General features: G+C 48.3%; 1 protein-coding gene across 1 annotated transcript in view; it reads right to left on the bottom strand.

The window, feature by feature from the left end:
- LOC144174434 (cytochrome P450 3A14-like) overlaps positions 1-17229 on the bottom strand; it is a 36496-nt gene extending 19267 nt beyond the window's left edge. The window contains exons 1-2 of the mRNA XM_077703151.1: positions 17100-17229; positions 5754-5850 (exon numbers count right to left, since the gene is read on the bottom strand). Coding sequence (XP_077559277.1) covers positions 5754-5850; positions 17100-17227 — 225 coding nt within the window. The 5' untranslated portion in view covers positions 17228-17229. The remainder of the gene's footprint in view (positions 1-5753; positions 5851-17099) is intronic.
- Between the last annotated feature and the right edge of the window lie 1386 nt (positions 17230-18615).

Below are 18615 nucleotides of genomic sequence, written 5' to 3'. Positions count from 1 at the left end.
GCACGGGAAAATCTACATGATGAAGCTGATGACTATTGCCGCATATCCATCGGGAGATTCAACACACTCCCGCGCGCGCAGTGTTCACGTCTGCTATTAAGAGGTACAATCAGTGTCCTTCAATGTTTTGGCACAAGCGTTGAAGCGCAAACTGATCCCTTGCTGCGTCCTGTAACACGTTTCTTATTGGATGATACTTGGGCAAAGGGCCTTCTAGGTCATCGGAGAGCTTTTAATGATAGCTTACACTCCTCGTTGCGTTACGAGATGAGCCGCTCCTTTTGGGGTGTGGCTTGCCTACGCTGAATCGCAGTTCCATCTTGAGAGCGCGGTTCGTTTACACGCCGTAACAATGTGGGCCACTTTTCTAGAGGGAATTGCGACGGCGTTCCTTTTCTCGACGGACCGATGCCTCTACTCAGGTGTCTAGCGAGTAGAGCGCGACAGCGGGAGAAGATAGCCTGCTAGGGTTTCATCAGACACGTGCACCGTAGTCTTAGGTTACACTGCTTTAACGACTAACCACATATCTCACTCCCGCCCGCGAGAGAATCGGGGTGATGACGAAAAATATGTCCACAATCCTAAAAGTTGCTTTTCGATCCAGGTCAAAACAGGGAAAGCTGTTGGCAAACTGTCTCCTCTTCCGTTTCCAGCGGGGCTTGCACCGTCTCGCCGCTTTCAAGACAGACAAGGTGCCCCAAGCTGAAGCGGTCGCCAACAAAACTGCGCTCCAAGGTCTTTGAAACGTTTCCAGCCCTTCGGTGATGTACCTATTTTGCTGAAGATGATGATGGACAGCTCTCGAACTTTCGATTTTGCGGTAGCCCTTGTGCAGCGGGTGTAGCGGCGCTGGGAAGCCGGTCTTGTTCGTACCACGGGTTTCCAAAACTTCAAGCAATGACTCGCTGTAAATGAGTTCTGCAACGACGATGTACTCAGACACATACGGTGTGACTTCTACGTTTTCTTTCCCGTCCTTTGCCTCACGTTTTTTGTCGTCTGCTTGGGTGGAAGCAGGCCAGTCGTCCTTGTCTACGTCAGGCGTAGCCTCACGTTGTTCACACCCGTATTGTCTTGGGGCGCTCGATGCTACGTTGCAGAAGGCTCCCTTTTGCAAGTTCTTGGGGTCAGTCCAATCTTGCGCTGCAACGACGGCTTGCTCCTTTACAAGGACTTGCGGGAAGTTACCAGAAAAATTGTTCTGGATCGCCTGATCTTATTCGGTTTGAGGTAGGCAGCCGGTTTGAGGTAGGCATCCCTTCTCTGCGTTGTGCGGAACGGGTTCTTGCACCAACGTCATAGAGTAGAATTTCGCAAGAGAAGTTTCTGGCCTCACGCTATTCGGAGTCGAAGTTGCGGACGTCATGGTGATCGCAAAGCGGTCGCATCAGCCTTTGTCTTGTTGGCTACTCTTCAGGGACATGAACGTCAAGACATCTGTCTGCTGCTCCTGCAAGTAGAGCTCCAATCGGTTCGCAGTGCTCACGTTGACGATATCGGGACGGTTCGGGTGACTGTCGGTCGTCGTTTTCCCATGGGCCCCGATCCACGTGGACCCACGTGGCTCACATTTAAAGGTAGAAACCTGCAGCTTCGGAAAGACAACTGCCGAGGCCGATGCGTGGGAGCCGCATTGAAGGGGATCATCTGGATGGACGAAAGTGACGTAGGTTTTATGTCTCAGGCCGACAGCCTTCGGAGACTTAAAGGCAGAGCGCAGTGGTTTATGGCATGACATATCTTTCTTTGGTAGGTCAAGGCTTCGAAGTAGTCACATTCAACTTCATCACTCTCAAGAAGATCGATGATTTTCTGATCTACTTCATGAATTGCGGTGTACTAGCTCTCTAGCTGGTCAATAACCTTTTGCAGGTCGTGCGGAGACGCTGAAGTAGCATCTAGAAGATTCCTCGCTGCCTTCAGAAGTCTCGCAGTAGCACCGCGAAGGATGCGTTGCTGTCGGCGCAGCTTATTCATCGCACGCATTCGGTCGGTCGTCGGTAGGTGGTCAGGGCCAGCCATGCTGACCTCCGGCTGAGGGCGGGGCTGAGCAGCGTTAACAGCAGTCAAAGGTGCGGGGTTCTACGAACCTCAAGCCGGAGGGGACGTCGGAGGTCTCCTTCGCCGCACGTGTTCATTCTCCCGGGCTTAACGGCACCAAAATGTAGCGGATGTACGACGCAAGGCAGACCTGGGCCATGGCTGCCCTTAACAGGGATGACAACTGGAACAACAGGGGAAATCTACATGATGATGCGGATGACTGGCGCGTAGCCAGCGGGAGATTTAACAGTACCAAAATGATCACCGCTGTAAAGCGAAAAATAAATACTCATGATTCGACTGCCTTTTGCCGACTTCAGAAAAATTGCTATCTCCACGGGACTCTCCTCCATGCCATGTATACCACCCTCTACCAGGCTACCTGTAATTTGTGTCCCCAACCTGGCACCCTGTACCTCTTCGTATGAGAGTTTCAGAAAACTCCGTTCCTTATCCCATAAATTTAACTGGGTACGCAGACAATGACAAGAAACGAAGCACAGGCGCTGTGCTTCGTTTCTGTGTCAGCGCCTGTGCTTCGTTTCTTGTCATTGTCTGTGTACCCAGTTAAATTTAGGCTGACCAGTATTAATTCAGGTATGATCCAACTAGCTCAGATTCTGCCGACCCTTATCCCAATCCGCACCCAACGTACGAGCAGTGGGCGGGCCAGCTGGCAACACCGACCCCTCAATCCAGTGCAGCCTGGTTGGTGGAGAGGGCCAAATTAGCCAGAGGGACCAGGACTTCCCGGACTTGAGGAGACCCCCCACCGAACGGGCGCCCAATCTACGGCGCCTGAAGCTCGTCTCTATAAAGTGTTCACTTACTCACTCGGGTTTTGTGGGATTCGTACCCCGGTCGTCGGTGCAAGACCAAGTGCACTAACCACTCCGCTAACCCAGATTTTTTTCTTTATTACACAGAAAACTACATGTCAGAAAGAATATCGCAGTCTATCTATTACAGCAGCACGTTCACTAAAATACGTTAAAAAACAACAGTTGGCTCTTCACCTGTATGTATTTTTAAAAGTCAGGTTGACACACATGCTTGGAGAAGGTGCTACCACTAAGAACGATGTCAGAATGGAACAAGACTTAGCCTAATGTGTGCACCATGACAGGTGGACGTTACCGCACGTGAATAGAACAGGTGGACACGGAGGAGAGCTCGCACTGAGGGAAACATGCTGCGCCCAAGTGCGGTCAGTCCACCTCCGGAAGTAATTCATGTCAAAAGACGAAAAATGAAAGCGAAGAAAGACATGCAAACACGATGTAACCGTAAAGAAGTCTTCGATATTCTCTGGCTTTTAGCTTCCCATCACGCAGACTTAAGTTTCCGGGGAATTTGGTATCTCTCACGTGGAAGAACAATAGCCGAGGGTGGACCTCTAAATGAAGGCTATGTACCTTCAGGACGGTGCAGTTTGCAAAGGTTATCTGGCTATTGCATCAACAGCGCCTTGCTCGGTCGATTACACACGCGATTACACTCCAACTCCACATTGTCTCCCTACTGCGTCCATTTGCGTCATTCGCAGAAAACATAATGTCTATGTCAGTTGCGCAAATAGAGAGGCGTGGGCGTGGAGGGGGGAGTTACAGAGGGGAGTACTTTGGAATCAGGTCTGGGTGTTCCTAGTTGTGTGAACCCCCTGCGGAATAAGATAAGCTGCAAACGCTTTGACGACAGCATGTTCAGAGATAGATTAAAACAAGGCATCAATGCGCAAGGCTCGCCCGGGATATCTGCGTTGTACCTTTTTTTTACCAGCAAGATCTTGGTTACGCCGTCAATGAATAGCAAAAATACCAAGAAAATCCTGAGCGCACGTGGAGCGTGTGTCTCAGTGAGAGCGCCCAGCGGCACGCACCGAGGTGGAGGATCGGCCAGGAATAGGGGGGGGGGGATACGCCCGCTACACAAAATTGCGAATTAGAAATTTAAGAATTTGAATGCAGGCACAGCATATATTCAAAAGCGAGAATCGTTAAAAATCACGGAATTAGAGGTTGGAACAAAAGAATGAGCTTTGCGTCTCGTGAGAGCGCCCGGCGGCACGCACCCAGGTGGGGGATCGGCCAGGAATGGGGGGGGGATACGCCCGCTACACAAAATTGTGGATTAGAAATTTAAGAATTTGAATGCAGGAACAGCATATATTCACAAGCGAGAATCGTTAAAAATCTCGGAATTAGAGGTTGGAACAAAAGAATAATCTTTGCGTCTCGTGGGAGCGCCCGGAGGCACGCACCCAGTGGGGGAACTTAGGGCCAGAAATAGGGGGGGGGGGGGGGGATACGCCCGCTACACAAAATTGTGGATTAGAAATTTAAGAATTTGAATGCAGGAACAGCATATATTCACAAGCGACAATCGTTAAAAATCTGGGAATTAGAGGTTGGAACAAAAGAATGAGCTTTGCGTCTCGTGAGAGCGCCCGGCGGCACGCACCCAGGTGGGGGATCGGCCAGGAATAGGGCGGGCTGATGCGCTCGCTACACAAAACTGTAAGTTAGAAACTTTAGCATTTGAATGAAGAAAGAGCACATAACCCCAAGTGGCTGAGCAATCAGCGTCGCCTACGAAACGACTCTTGTCTGCTCGTGACGTCACTTGCTCCGCGTTGCTAAGGGCAACCACCTGGGCTCATAAAATTCGGAAGCGCCGCAGCGGCGGCGTAGGACTCCCTCCGACTATGTGCCGTGCACATGGGGGATGAGGACACCCAACAAGATCCGGACGCGCGAAGAAGAGGAGGCGCATCAGGAAGCGCACCGCGCTGCCAGGAGAGAATGCAATCGCCCAGAAGAACAAGAAAAAGAGCACGTCTTCAACGGCGAGGGAGCGCCCGACGAAGACTTTGCGGCGGCCTACGATGAAGTATATGAAGAGTGAAGAGGGCATTGTACAAAAAAGCACGCATATAATTTACTTTACGTTTGATTTGGTCTTCTGGTGAGCGCCACATATATATATAGGGCAAATGGTTCTCGGTGACTCATATGGCGCTGGTTGGGCTTAGGTTAGTGAGACGAACAGAGCTTTACTGTGACGCCAGGCTTGCACCGTTGTGCAGCTGGCTTTCAGTTTTTTCTATCTGCGTGGGATTTTTCATGTACATTTTTCCATATTTCGATAGCTGCCTCAGGGCCATCATCGAGACATCTTGCGTGAATGAGGATTCTAAATACATCCGGCTGATCAGTGTCCTCTCGTGCTCTCTTCAAGAAATCAAGGGAACAATACACGGCATATAGCTAACATTGCCAGCGGATACAAGGGTACACAGCTTAAATTTCTTGAACACAATACGTCCAAAAATAAGGTGTGAAGAAACACACATTCATGCCCCTTAAAAGCTGTGGGAATGGAATTTCAAGATTAGAATAACCTGGCTGAAGCCTTTATTCAGCAAACAGGTAGCCTTACCATTGAAACATCGCTGAAATTTCCATTTCTTACCAGTTTTATGACACCTGCAGTGCCCCGTATGCATAGTTATTTTCTTTATTCTAAACTGCCTTGGTCAGGTGCGTGATTCACGTGTAGGCCTTGTACCGTTGGCCCTCACTTCTTGTTGAATTTTTTACATGCAATGTAATAGCCTTATGTTATGCCCCTCATGATGATTATGATAATGATGATGGTGATGATGATGACGACAAGTAGGGGGAGGAGGGAGAGGGGGTTCAGCTTACCATGGAGTGGTATTCTTTAATGTTCCCCCAGATGAGGTTTGGCTTGGGCCCCGGGATGCCAAGCTTCTCGAAGTAGGAGAAGTGCCGCCGCCGCCACCTCGAAGAAGATCATGAAAAAGTATTTATTAGCTTTGAAATTTATTGCAAGGAAATGGGGTGTACTTGCGCTTGCAGGGGTGGCGTCTGAAGTAACTTGAATGCAAGTTCATGAATATTCACTATTTTTTGCCACCTGTTGGGGACTGAATCATGGTGTGGGAACGTAATAATTCTTCCTAATGACAGAAAAGCCTCGAGGCTTGCAAATTATACCTGCTGAAAAGCCTCTTCTAGTAAAATATCAGCTTGCTTTTGGAAACGTCTGAATTACAAAAAAAAAATTATGCACCCCGCTGTCTAACGATGATGGTTGAAAGCGAAGCTTTCTAGTGATGGATTCTTTGGTTTGTCAATCCAACACTGCTAGTACGTGCTACTCTGGAGGTGCGCACCACTTTTCTAGAATACCCACAACAACTGTCGGGTATGCACTCCGTAGGCCTAACGTTTTGGTTTGGGGTGTACGGTGCGAATCGGTACTTGCTGCTTGGCTTTCTCTTCGGCTATGTCGAAATGAAGCAATCGGATAGACGCCTGCTTCAAAACTCGAGGAACGCAGGTTCAATTCCGGCAGACGACTTTAGGCGCTCGCCCTGTCGTCCTAGCTCGCTCGCTCGGCCCACGTGTACATAGAGCACCAAGGCGTCGTCCCGGGGTAACGCTGCTGCTCGCGGCGTACCCAGAAGGCATCGAAAGCCAAGCGGTTTACAGAGCCATAAGCGTTCGAAACTCGTGAAACGCTGGCGCTTGCAATACATCTTCCCGTTGTTTAGCGCAAATAAAACTATAGGTACATTTGGGGGAAAATATACGTAATTAACGGGCAGCGCCCGCCTTCCAGCGCCCGCCCAGTAGCGCCCGTTAAGGACGCCCGTTGGGTTGGTTTTTACGACAGTAAACGCAAAATGTGGCAGTGCAACGCCGGCACGTGCGGGGAGAAAAGCACAAAGAGAACAGAACTCCCGCTGGCGCAGTTTCAGGCAGGGCCGCGCAAGCACTGCGAACGCGGGAAATTTGAATTACATGGGGTGGTAGCCGTAAGCGGATAACGGCGGTAGAGCCCATTATGGCGAATCACTGCTCTGCACTTCCGACAGCTTTCACATTGAATAGAACGGCTTTAATTTTTTCTTTCCGTTCACCCACAATCATTCATCATGATGATGATTGATGATTTCTATTGGTTTCCCCTTTGTATCGGGGTGATGACATGTCATCTTACCAAAAAAGACTAATATACCTATTATTACACTTTTGGTTCAATACTAGCGCTGCTTTAGGGCAGGCACAAAAAGCTTATTAGGCACAAAATACTTTTTTTTTCTGTTACAAGTGGTAACTGTCCTAGGCAATATTCCCCTCTCTGCTTTTCGTCCACCAGCATTCTAATCTTCTTTTCGTCCCCTCGACAGCCTTGAATCTTCTTTTCGTCCCCTCATCATCGCCAGTGAAAGTTGGCTTCCCTGCAGGGCATATTGGCGTACAACGGCATTAATCACGACACCAAAGCTTCGCTTTATTATATGTGTGTGTCCAACATTTTATTTAGAGAGTCTGAATTTACCCTCCGTCCGTGCTGCCAGTTTCAATTTTGGTCTGTTACAACATACTTACCAGAATTTATACTTTTGGCGTACAAAAAAAAAAACTTGGTGCCCCATCTCGACCCCGCAAAAGCCGATGACCACCGAAGGTATTGCAAAACACTACTCCTGTTTATGCGGGGAAGTAATGATGAATTACTATAGAGTAATGGCAATGACCGTTAGTTTTTGGTCAAGAGAAGGTTTAAAAACGGCTTGTGCTCTGTTGGTTTATTTGTGTTTTACCAAGCGAAATGTAAGTTTTGTAAGGCGAAATTGAGGAACCTGTCCTGCATGTCGTTTTTCGTAGTGAGAGCATTAAAGTCGCCGACTGGTTCTGTCGCAGCCAAGCAAAATGCCAATGCCTATGCAAGAAATAGTCGCTGTAGGTTTTCAATTATCAAAAGATGTTGTAAGCTGTGAGAACTAGCATTCCAGTAGTGGTGTTTACCTGAGAAACTTTCGCGGGATCACTGTGATTGGTTCGTGCCTCCAGTATCAGAGAGCATGTGCGCGAAGCGGTCACATTTTTCGAGGTTTGCGACTCGCACAAAACGGAAAGCGTTGGCCTATTAAACATACACCGAGTGTGTTGTGCTTTGTGTGTTTGCGTAGTCACATGAAATGAAAAGCCCGGAGATCAGCGTTGGCCAATACCATTTGGGGTGTTTTGATGCTCTGTTGTTATTTACCACTATATGAGCATTTGCCCTCGCATGCAACTGAATATCCTTATGGTAATCTCTGACGAATACCAATCTGGCTGGTATGTGCTACGGCCCGTAATAGGCCCAGCAATAGGTTTGCCCGATATTGTGCCAACGACGTTAGATTAGGTGCAGATTGCTGAATGCAAAACTATTGATAAGGTGGAGCCATTATCTAGAAATGCAAGCACCTGTCTTTTTGTTCAATTAGTTGATTGCGGATACAATGGAATCAAGCTATTTTTGCGCAGAAATTAGAGCACCAAGTGTATTCCACTGTTACAGATAACGGCCAATCACTGGAAGGGCGAGTGTGCGTATCTTTGAACAGGGCACAGGTATTCTGTAAACCGAGGTTCGACTGTGCATTCTTTAATTCGCGGTTGGGTTAGGCATATTGGGTGGTCGCCAAGTACGAAACTAATAAAGAAGGGGGCAAACTTTTACTTCAGCTCGTATTTTTTTTTATTCGCAAACGATGTATGTAACGATACGAAAGAATACGCAGCAAGAATACAGAAATAGGGTACAGTGCCCGTATTGTTTTTTCCCCAAGACCGGGCAATCACGTGATTACGAGACTGAACTGACCATGGAGATTTCCCGATTTCCCGACTTCCCTCGGCTAGTTAAGAGGGTACACTTATTCTCCAGGTAAAATCTGGCAATGTACGAGACGGTTGTACAGTGGACCTGTTCAGGCTACCCTGCCTTACGTTTTTCATGCACGTGGCACAAACATCGCAGCGCACAAATAGAAAATAAAAAGCACGTTTACGTTCGTGTGAAGATTAAACACGGTTCTCCAAATAAGGAGCATAATGCGTCACCATGGCATTGCCAGTGGCGCAATGACAGCCTACTACGTGCCATGTGACAATTGCACGCCAGCCACACACAGCTCTGATTCTGGAGAAGCTGCGGCTTGAAGTGTTGATGATGATTGTTGGGTTTTTATGGCGCAAGGCCGACTAAGGGCAATGAGCGCCAGAGAAAAGGTTATTTAATGAAGTGAAGGGTTACCACAAAAAGGTAGGTAAAAAAAACGTGTCAACCGAACATAGTAAAATCAGTTAAAGATAATGGTGATGGCTGGTGTATAGGGCCAGATTTGATAATGCGTGATAGGAAATGAGGTTTAAAAACTTAACGTCTGACAAATACTCAAACACACGTTTCACGGAAACCATGGCATCGTCACCTAGAAACAGCGATGGATGTAGTGGGATATGTTGTCTGTAGAGTTCTCTGAAGTGTTTGTGTCGTGTTGTGTGAAATGCCTTGCATTGTATGAGTATGTGGATTACGGATAGGCCCTCTCCACACCTGCTACACAGGGGGGGCTTGAAGTGTTGCCAGCCGGCCTGTCGAAGTGATTCGCACAGAAGACGAATAAACGAAGGCGAACGCAAACTTAAACACGATGCAGCAGTAAAGATGTTTTTAGGGTCGCTGGGCTTTCGCCTTCAAAAAAATGTAAACAGACGTAAGTAAGTCCCCACTAGTTTTTCATGTCAGCATAGTAGCAGCAGAAAACATTTAGCATAGAAAAAAATGGGAAGGGAGAGGTTTAAAAGATTACAGGCAGACTTGTAGGTGGGAACTCATGTCCAGGCCTCCAGATTCAGCAGCACCCTGCCTTACTGTTCGGACCAAGTGTACCTGGTACTCTGAGGCTGAACTGGACAGAGGTGCCTCCCGGGTCTCTACTATGGTGGTTAAAAACTCCAGCGCGTTCCGTAAGGAGCCGAGGCATACCAGTCAGGCATGTGCTGACAACTTGATGCTCTAGGTGGCGCTGGGCGAAGACTGACGTTTTCCAGTATTCGCTCTTGCAGGAGGTAATTTTACGGTGACCAACTACCGGATTTTTGTTACATGGGGATCTACGCGTCATAGAATAAAACGTATTAAGGCGAAAGCCGTAAGTGCCCCATTTTGCGAAAATGGGCCGTTTCTGCCCAATCTAGAAAGTGACCGCCATTGTGAAAAGTAAAGAAGTTTGAAACGCGTGTTATAAGGTAGGCTTCGAAGCCGGGTCTTCAAAATAGCAGGCCGATGTTCAACCGACTGTGCTATCCCAACACGTTGCGAGCGGTAGAACAAAAGTTGTCGTTACAAGATCCAAGGAATGGGCGCAGTGTGGCTCTATTGAGAGACTCAAACCTCCATGTGAATACCAGTGTGTGGCAACGTCATTGCACCACGACAGAAGCCGGGGAGGTAGCTGTCGCGCTGGCAGCGGCGGAGGGTTTCTATAGTTCATACCACAAGCTGCATGCAGCATTGTGGAGGAAACATTGTTGTCAATAGAACTCCCACTTAGTGCGCCTAATTCACCATGAAGCGGGTTTTGAAAGGACCTTTCATTCTCCCCTCTCGGCCGGTGGAACGACAAGGCCCCGGTGCCTATTCTCGCTTTCCTTCGGGTTGCGTTTGGCGCCCTCAGTTGGCGCTCAATAGCCTCCACAGTGCTGCATGCAGCTTGTGGTATGAACTATAGACGGGCCGATCATTTACGATAATTACGCACTTGTGAGAGGCCTGTAGAAATTATTTGAACGGATGAGTAAGACACCGAACCCTCTGTGTATTCTTCCAGGCCAAAGGAGGTGTTTCCCAACCCCCTGAGCAGCAACCTAAGGTCCAAGACTGGGTCTTGCGGGCACAGCGCACTCTGGGTATCCGGTAACATACAGATGGACAGGGTGGCTCGAGCCTGCACCACGAATCGAGCACCCGAAGAATCCGACCTCGAAGAACCCACGCCAGTCCCCCCCCCCTCGGCCAAACTGGCACGGTATCACGAAATATACCCACCAGCACACAAATCCCTGACGAGAGCAGAAGCCACAGCTTGGAAACAGTTGCAGGCAAGCACGTTCCCAAACTTAATTATACTCAGCCAAATTTACCCGACTCAATGTTCACGCGTCTGTTCATTGTGCAATCAAAAATCCACCCTCTACCACACATCACGGGAATGCCAAAACAACGGCTGTCCCCGAAAGCACCGACTACAATGTGGAGCATACGGGGGGAACTGATTTCCACCGCCCACTCTGAAGACCAAATTGGTCTTGTTCATGCAAAGCAGCAGAGGCTGTTCGAGCTATGGACCAAGGGTACCGTTCTGCAATAAGTCAGTAGCTGCAATACACGGCTCGAGACCCCGATGGAGTGCCGGCCAACTAACCACGCAAAAAAGACATACATAAACGTGTTTACACTCCAGCCCAGATTTCCTTTCTTCGAAGTACTATCGCGGTCACACTTAGTGGGAACAGGCGAGTGCGTGGCGCGAACTACTGCTAGAGCATCCTAACGGCGCCGCCTGAAAACAGCGCGAATGCGCGTTGCGGGGGCAAGGAGAGCACAGATCTTGGCGCGCGCATCGCGTCATCAGGCGGCAGCGCATCATTTGCTACTTGCGAGCTGCCGCCGCACAAGAAGTAGTCGACTTTGCCAGTGTCCGCCGTGAACGGCAAAAATAAATGCTGGGGCCCTGCAAAAAAATGTTGAGTTTTCTTTTACGCGCAAACAAAACGGTTGATGCAAGGAAGCAAGAATGAACCGCGGTCTTTTGATACGACGCGCATCGTCATTCTGCAGCCATCACCATCGCCAACACGAGCCGTCATGGCGAGGTGCGAGACAAGTTGCAGCCGCATAGGCATAGGAATATCTTTAACCAATGTGGTTGAAGAAACTACAGCGCAGTTTCTCGAATGTCCATTTGAAAGCAAAAAAGGCATCATAAAGTGGTCGTCGCTGGCTCCAGTCCGCCATGACTTGCCCTAATAGTTTCTGTACCTCACGTATGAAACTACGACCGGGTACACCGGGCCAGCTTAGATTGGTGTAGCCTCACCCGAGATTCGAAATTGCGCCCCGACATTGGTTGTATTCTTCCCGCTTAAGGAGACGCGTGCTTCACAGGGGCCGGATGTTGATACCAGATCACTTGCGGAATATCGCCTGCGGGAATAGGTGTGTGGTGTTATTATAAAGCGCTGCTGCTGACCCCTGTCGCATATAAGAAGTGTAAAAATACTTAGACTTGAAGCTATGCGAACAACTTAAGATTTATTCTTAGCTGCTTAGCTCTCAACAAATTTCGCGGGTGAGAGCGGAAAGTGTTCAGGTCGGCTTCACTCCACAATTTATGATACTTTCAGTGACGCCCAGACGAGTACGTTGCGTTTGTGTTTTGCCAGAAAACCAAGAACGGGACACTTCCACATCGTCGGGGTTGTTCCCCGATATAAGCTGTGCTTGGCCGTGAAATACAAATTCTTGGAAATAGAGAAGCTAGCTTCCCCCTAATGCTCTCAGGCTGGGGAGGGGGGCTTCACTGTACAACTTTTTATCGCAAGTTAGCTAGCTCTATGGGTCTCTAATGCGTTACCGAACCCTCTGTGTATTCTTCCAGGCCGAAGGAGGTATTCTCCAACCACCTGGGCAGCAACCTAAGGTCCAAGATACGGTCCTGCGGGCGCAGCGCACTCTGGGTATCCGGTAACATACAGAGGGACAGGGTAGCTCGAGCCTGCACCACAAATATAGCACCCGAAGAATCCGACCTCGAAGAACCCACGCCAGTCCCCATAAAATACTCGGCCAAACTGGCATGGTATCAAGAAATATACCCACCAGCACACAAATCCCTGACGAGTGCAGAAACCACAGATTGGAAACAGTTCCAGACAAGCACGTTCCCAAACTTAATTATACTAGCTCAATTACACAGCACAGAGTCGTCATTCTCGCCTTACTCGTATCACGTGCTTATTAATTGTTCACTGATTCATTCACTTTCACCAATATTTGCAATTGCCTACTGTGTTTAGTTTTTGTTTTTAATGTTATAGTCAACTGATCTGTATGTGCACATCATTGGAACTATGTGTTGTAAATATCGTTTACTACACAGATTGAAGGCGGGCCAGTTGGTACATAACCATACCTTTCTGTACCTCTCTGTAGTCCTGTTTCCAGCGCTGTTTTATAGCTCAGATCGTTTCCTACATTCCCCTATAGTGCAAAAAATACCATAAAAAGCGAAAGGTGCACTTTGGGGAAATGATAATTGAGCTAAAAGGCTACTATTACCAAAATCATTTGAGACCTGACTGGTAACCTGTTTCGCACGGTGGATAGCTCTGCCCCCTTAGAAGCGGAAGAGTCATTCAATGCTTTTGAGCGACTCTTCTATCGGGAATTGTTGTCAATGTGTTGTTCGCCGAATTCCAGATTAACCTCTTCAGCCTGTATATTAAGCGCCAAGATTAGTAAATACTTCTAGAACATACGTTTCTCTATATTTGATTTAAATTCCATGAAAAAAGCAAAAATTGGTCTCCAGGTTTTGTCTTAGTTTCCTGAATCCAAGGATGGTGGCTCGAGACGGGCTTGCTGCCTGTGCTGTTTCTTTTATCTTTAGATTCATTTAATTTTCATGTATTAATATTTCTCATGGCCTATAGTTGTCATGGGTTTTGGTGTTTTAAATTATTGTTTCTGTACGTTATGTTGGGTTTTGTGCTTATGTTACCTTAGGGACAGCGATGTAGAGCCATACGCGGCGGTTGTTTTACAAAATGCCGGTGGACGTCGATATCGTGGAGTGGTTATAGTACGGACGGACGCAACTTTAGACGCCACAAAGAAGTTTCGCCAGGCTTTCCATTTCACTGAACGTGATCCGGCGCAAGTGATCCGGTGAGATTTATTTTGTAATTGCTCTTTCAGGCCTTCTCTGTGTAACTGTACAGCTCTGCTGGGGTCTTACTTTCACAGAGTGGAATGTCAAAAATTTCTATATTCACCTTTTTTAAACTGAAAACCATGGTCAGAGAGAAGGCATGCATGACTGGAATAGGCATTTTTTTCAAATGGCCTAATGATGTGCATGTGCCACCAAAAGTAATTGGAGCATAGTCTCGTCAATTTACAGAAATTTCTTCTTCGGGAAAACTGCCTGGCTGCGATGGTGAGCGCTTGAAGGAGTCCTCCATAATAGAAAAAGCGTCCTGTAATCCGGTAATGGCTTTTATAATGCCACTAAGACAAATGTGTTGTGATATTTATAAATCCTTATTCTAATTACTATTGACGGCGCCCGTACTGTGTCAAATGCAGAGCAACAGCAGCTGTTGAAGAAATCCGAGGCAAAATTCATCGGTTTCGCAGCCTTTCCCTGCATAGATTTAAATGCGCACGTTATCTTTGAAGACGTGGCCGTACAACCCAGGTACAATTCGGTGATAACACCTTAGGCACGTGCGATGAGTATTTTTTTTTATTGTAGGGTTTAACGCGCCGACGCAACGCAGGCGATGAGGCGCGCCGTAGTGAAGGGCTCCGGATTGATTTTGACCACCTGGAGATCTTTAACGTGCGCCGAAATCTCGAACACAGGGCGTTTTTGCTTTTCGCCTCCATCAGAAAAGCGGCCGCCGCGGCCGGGAATCGAACCCGCGACCTCGTGCTCTGCAGCGCAACGCCTTAGCCACTGAGCCACCACGGCGGGTTACGTGCGATGAGTAGCCCGTCTTTCACGGCTTTCCGTGCCCAACCACACACATGCATCGAAACAAGCGCAGTGAACAAGGATAACAGCGTGCAACAATATCGCTTAAAAGACCAAGCAGAAGAACAGGTGGACAAGGGATAGTGAAAATTAGCTCAGGCGGGCAAGAATAGATGCTAAATAGCAGTGAAAGCCTTCCCGTTTTCATGTCACCAAGGCAATCTGCTCGGGCTTATATGGCAAACAAAAATATCCAGCCAAGAGAGCATAAAATAGGCCATATGAGTGAACATGCTCGCTAACTTAAATTTGGGGTCGAGTCTTCCTATCTGGGCCGGTTCACATACAGCCGAAAAAGATCAGTGCCAGATTCAAAGCTTGAATAGCACTTGCGCAGGGAGAGAGGGAGAGAGAGGGATTATTTTTATGAAGAAAAGACGCGCACACAAACTCCCCATTGCAAAACGCGCGCTTACACGCATATTTGGGTCGAAAATGACGTACGCCGTTTTCCCCGTGAAATCACGGCAGTTGACGATCGTGTGTTGTTTCGCCTGTATCACGCGAGCATAATTTTTAGCGTAAGCTACACTGGCCGAGGTTGAGCAGTTTCGCGTGGACCTTGAAGGGCCGTGTTGCGCCAGCTCGAGGAGCATTGGATTGGATTCGATTTGGATTGGATGGGAAATCCAATCCAATTGGAGTACGGGTGTGTAGAGAATTGGGTCTGCACAATTGCCGGTCTGCGCATTTCAGAGGAGTGACGTCATCGCCGCGGCAGATGCACTGGCGCCGGCGCGTGCCCAGCTGTGCGCCTCCGTTGCGGAGTAGCCAATTCTGACGCTGCGCCGGAGCCGCTTGATAGGCGCTTCGCGTGGGGCCTAGAGAGCCGCGCTGCGCATGCGCGAGGAGCAGTGACTGGACTGGACCGGACTGGATTGTAAATCGTTTTGGCAGCAGTCAGCTTGATAATCAACTAATCTTAGACAGCCAAAAACCTAATGGCGTATTCGGTTGGTCGCTGCGGTCCTCTGGCTCGGAGCCGCCAGATGCCAAGGCGGCTCGCAATCAGAGCGCGAGAGGCAGCCTAACAACCGAATGCATCGGCGATCTCGGAACAGCGCGCTGTAGCGCCACCGTGCAGCCAGGGCGAAAAGCCGCCGGGTAAACCACTGCGTTTTCTTTCACGTGACCTGTTCTCCTGGCCAGAGGGCGCCACGCTCTCACTTCGAAGTCAGAGCAGTCGGGAGCGCTCCGAGTCGGAGGCTGACGCTCCGAAAGAACAAATACAAGGTAGTTCGAGCACTCGAATTATACCAACCGAAGGCGCGGACGCTTTCCAGAGCACTACAGAGCGCTCGTAAACGCCCAACCGAATACGACAAAGGAATAACCAGCTTAACCTTAGCTCATCCTACGTATATCTTGGCAAAGCCGAGCTAAGCCACTGCTAGTTTTTTTATACTACATCCGCTGCCGTCGTTTTGGCTACTAGAGAATATGTATTTTACAGGTGCTTACGAAGATTTGCGGGAAGTAAAAACTCGATAAAATATCTACAGCGCAAAAATATCTATATACAAGGTACTTGAAGCTTGTAATGGAATGCTCTTACCACGGCTTTTTAGAGTGAATTGCTTTAGTGTTTTCACTGGCGGTGGCTGTAACGCGAAAGCGCACTTCAGGAAAGCCAACTTTCTCAGACGATGATGATGAAGGATCGTGGGTGAAGTAAAAGAAAAAAAAACGCATCCCATGGCCGGAATCGAACTTCAGTTCCTCGCGTTATGAAGTCGGCGTCTATCCGATTGCACCATTTGGGCAACCTTAGTAAAAATTCAGACGACAAACAAAGATGCTGTCACGAGAAAGCTTCGCGTTCGATCATCGTCGTCGTTAGGCGGAGGGGTGGGTAATTTTTTCAACCCGCCACCACTTCCAAATCTTTCCCAGCTTAGCTTGGTGTGACTGGCAAGCGACCGGCAAGAAAACTGAACAAAACAAACCGGATAGTATCCCTGCAAACGGTTTTTAACGAAACGCCAAAATGCCGAGTGGCACGGGCACAGAAATTGCGAGGGCGTATCTTAGTTTGATGTGTTATGAAATAAGTTAGGATCTTTTTTGCTGAGGCGGGAGAATTTTCGGAAAGTTAGTTGTCTGTCCTGTGAACGTGCTATTAATAGGGCAGGGTGTCTTGGGCAAAAAAAAAAAACATGAAGAATACGCGACAAACTGGTTTTGCTTTTTCCTGCCCGCCTCCGTGATTTTTTTTTTCTTTTCGTCGCCCTTACATGTCTCTTTGCAAGTTCAATCTAAAGGCCACGTATTTATATCGACACTATATCTCGCTCTAGAAACTGGGTCATCCACTGCGAAATTCCCGAACCCAACCCTCGCAAAACGCCGACAGTGCCGTACATACATGAGCAGCGCCAGCAGAAGCGACGTCCAGAGAACCAGCACCACCCCGGTAAGCAACATTACGGCGTCCCAGTTCTTCAAACATTGGCAGCGTCTCTTTATATCAGCTCGTTTCTTAAGCGCCAGCATCCGCACCCCCGCAGGATATCCTTTATCGGTCACTCCTCGCCCCGTTTTTTTATCAACGGACATGTCTCGTTTCGAAACAGTTCCTGATCACGGAAGGACGCACATGCGCGGCAAGGAAAGCATTCACCCAACAAGACAGTGTTTTTTTTTTCACTGGAAGTAAACAGAATTTTTTCGCACCAACAAAAGCCGGCTGACATTTACGCGGTGCGGGCCACCGAGTTCTAACCCTTAGCATTGACTGTAACATTCGCTTCTAGGTTCTCGACCCACGGAAAACTTACCAAATGTAAACGTCAGGACGGTGTATTTGAAGCTGGAATGCTAAACGTATATACTTCTGTCATGAATGCCGCCAAATGCGATTGGCAAGCCACACAACTTACGAGACCTATCACAAAAACACCGTTGAACTGTGCACCTATGCTTTCTTTGACCCTTTAGACTGCTGGCTTTCCTTTCTGAATTCATTCAAGGAGCCCCTCTTCCTAACCATGTTAGGCTGCAAGTATAGTGAGGTCCTAGGTTCTGTCAGCAGCGATGCCAAAGGTATCATACATGGGGTCCTCGTCAGTCGACACCTCTTGGTATGCTGTAGACGCTCGAGTCAGGTCTAAAAAGTGCAGTGGCGCAACTAATTACACTCAAAGGCAAGACACAGTTGTGCAAAAAACAAAAATACTCCACAAATTGCAAAGACGAAAGTCGTCCAGATAGACGAATTGGTAAAGTATCCGAAATGTTTTTGAAGTCGTGGGCTCGATCTCTACTGTGATTGATTGATTGTGGGGTTTAACGCACCGAAGCTATAGTAGACTACGAGGCACGCTGTAGTGGAGGGCTCCGAATTAATTTTGGCCACCTGGGGGATCCTAACGTGCGCCGAAATCTCGTACACACGGGTGTTTTCGCTTTTCGTCTACATCTGAAAAGCGTTCGCCGTGGCCTGGAATCGAACCCGCGTCCACGGGCCAAGAAGCACAACGCCATACCCACTGAGCCACCGCCGATCTCCACTGTGAACGTTTGTTTTTAATGCTTAGCATTCTTTGCCGAGTAATCATCCAGCCATGACAGCGTAACACCCTGAATTTCCACAAAAATTCCGATTTCGCACAAGTTCCCCTTTTGATCGTTATAATAAAGTGAATGTAGCAAATTGGTCGAACAAAATTTTGAAAAACCCAAAGAACGGCTGCTTGTCTGTTGTTTAGTCATGGGTAAGTTGGCTCCACGCTCACCACATTGACTATTTGCGCAATTATTTCGCCACCATAATGACCGGCGCCTTGAACCCCGCGCTAAGCTTGAGGAACTAAACGAAACGGATTTTTCCTGCTGTGTTATAACTATGCCTTGCAATACGAGATGTGGTTCCTATGTAACTC

This window comes from Haemaphysalis longicornis, unplaced genomic scaffold (genome assembly GCF_048455015.1).
Source record: "Haemaphysalis longicornis isolate Haplotype H1 unplaced genomic scaffold, Haemaphysalis longicornis Haplotype H1 scaffold_3, whole genome shotgun sequence".
NCBI lineage: Eukaryota > Metazoa > Arthropoda > Arachnida > Ixodida > Ixodidae > Haemaphysalis > Haemaphysalis longicornis.
The sequence above is the reverse complement of the archived record's forward strand: the minus strand, read 5'-3'. Positions and strand labels throughout refer to the sequence as shown.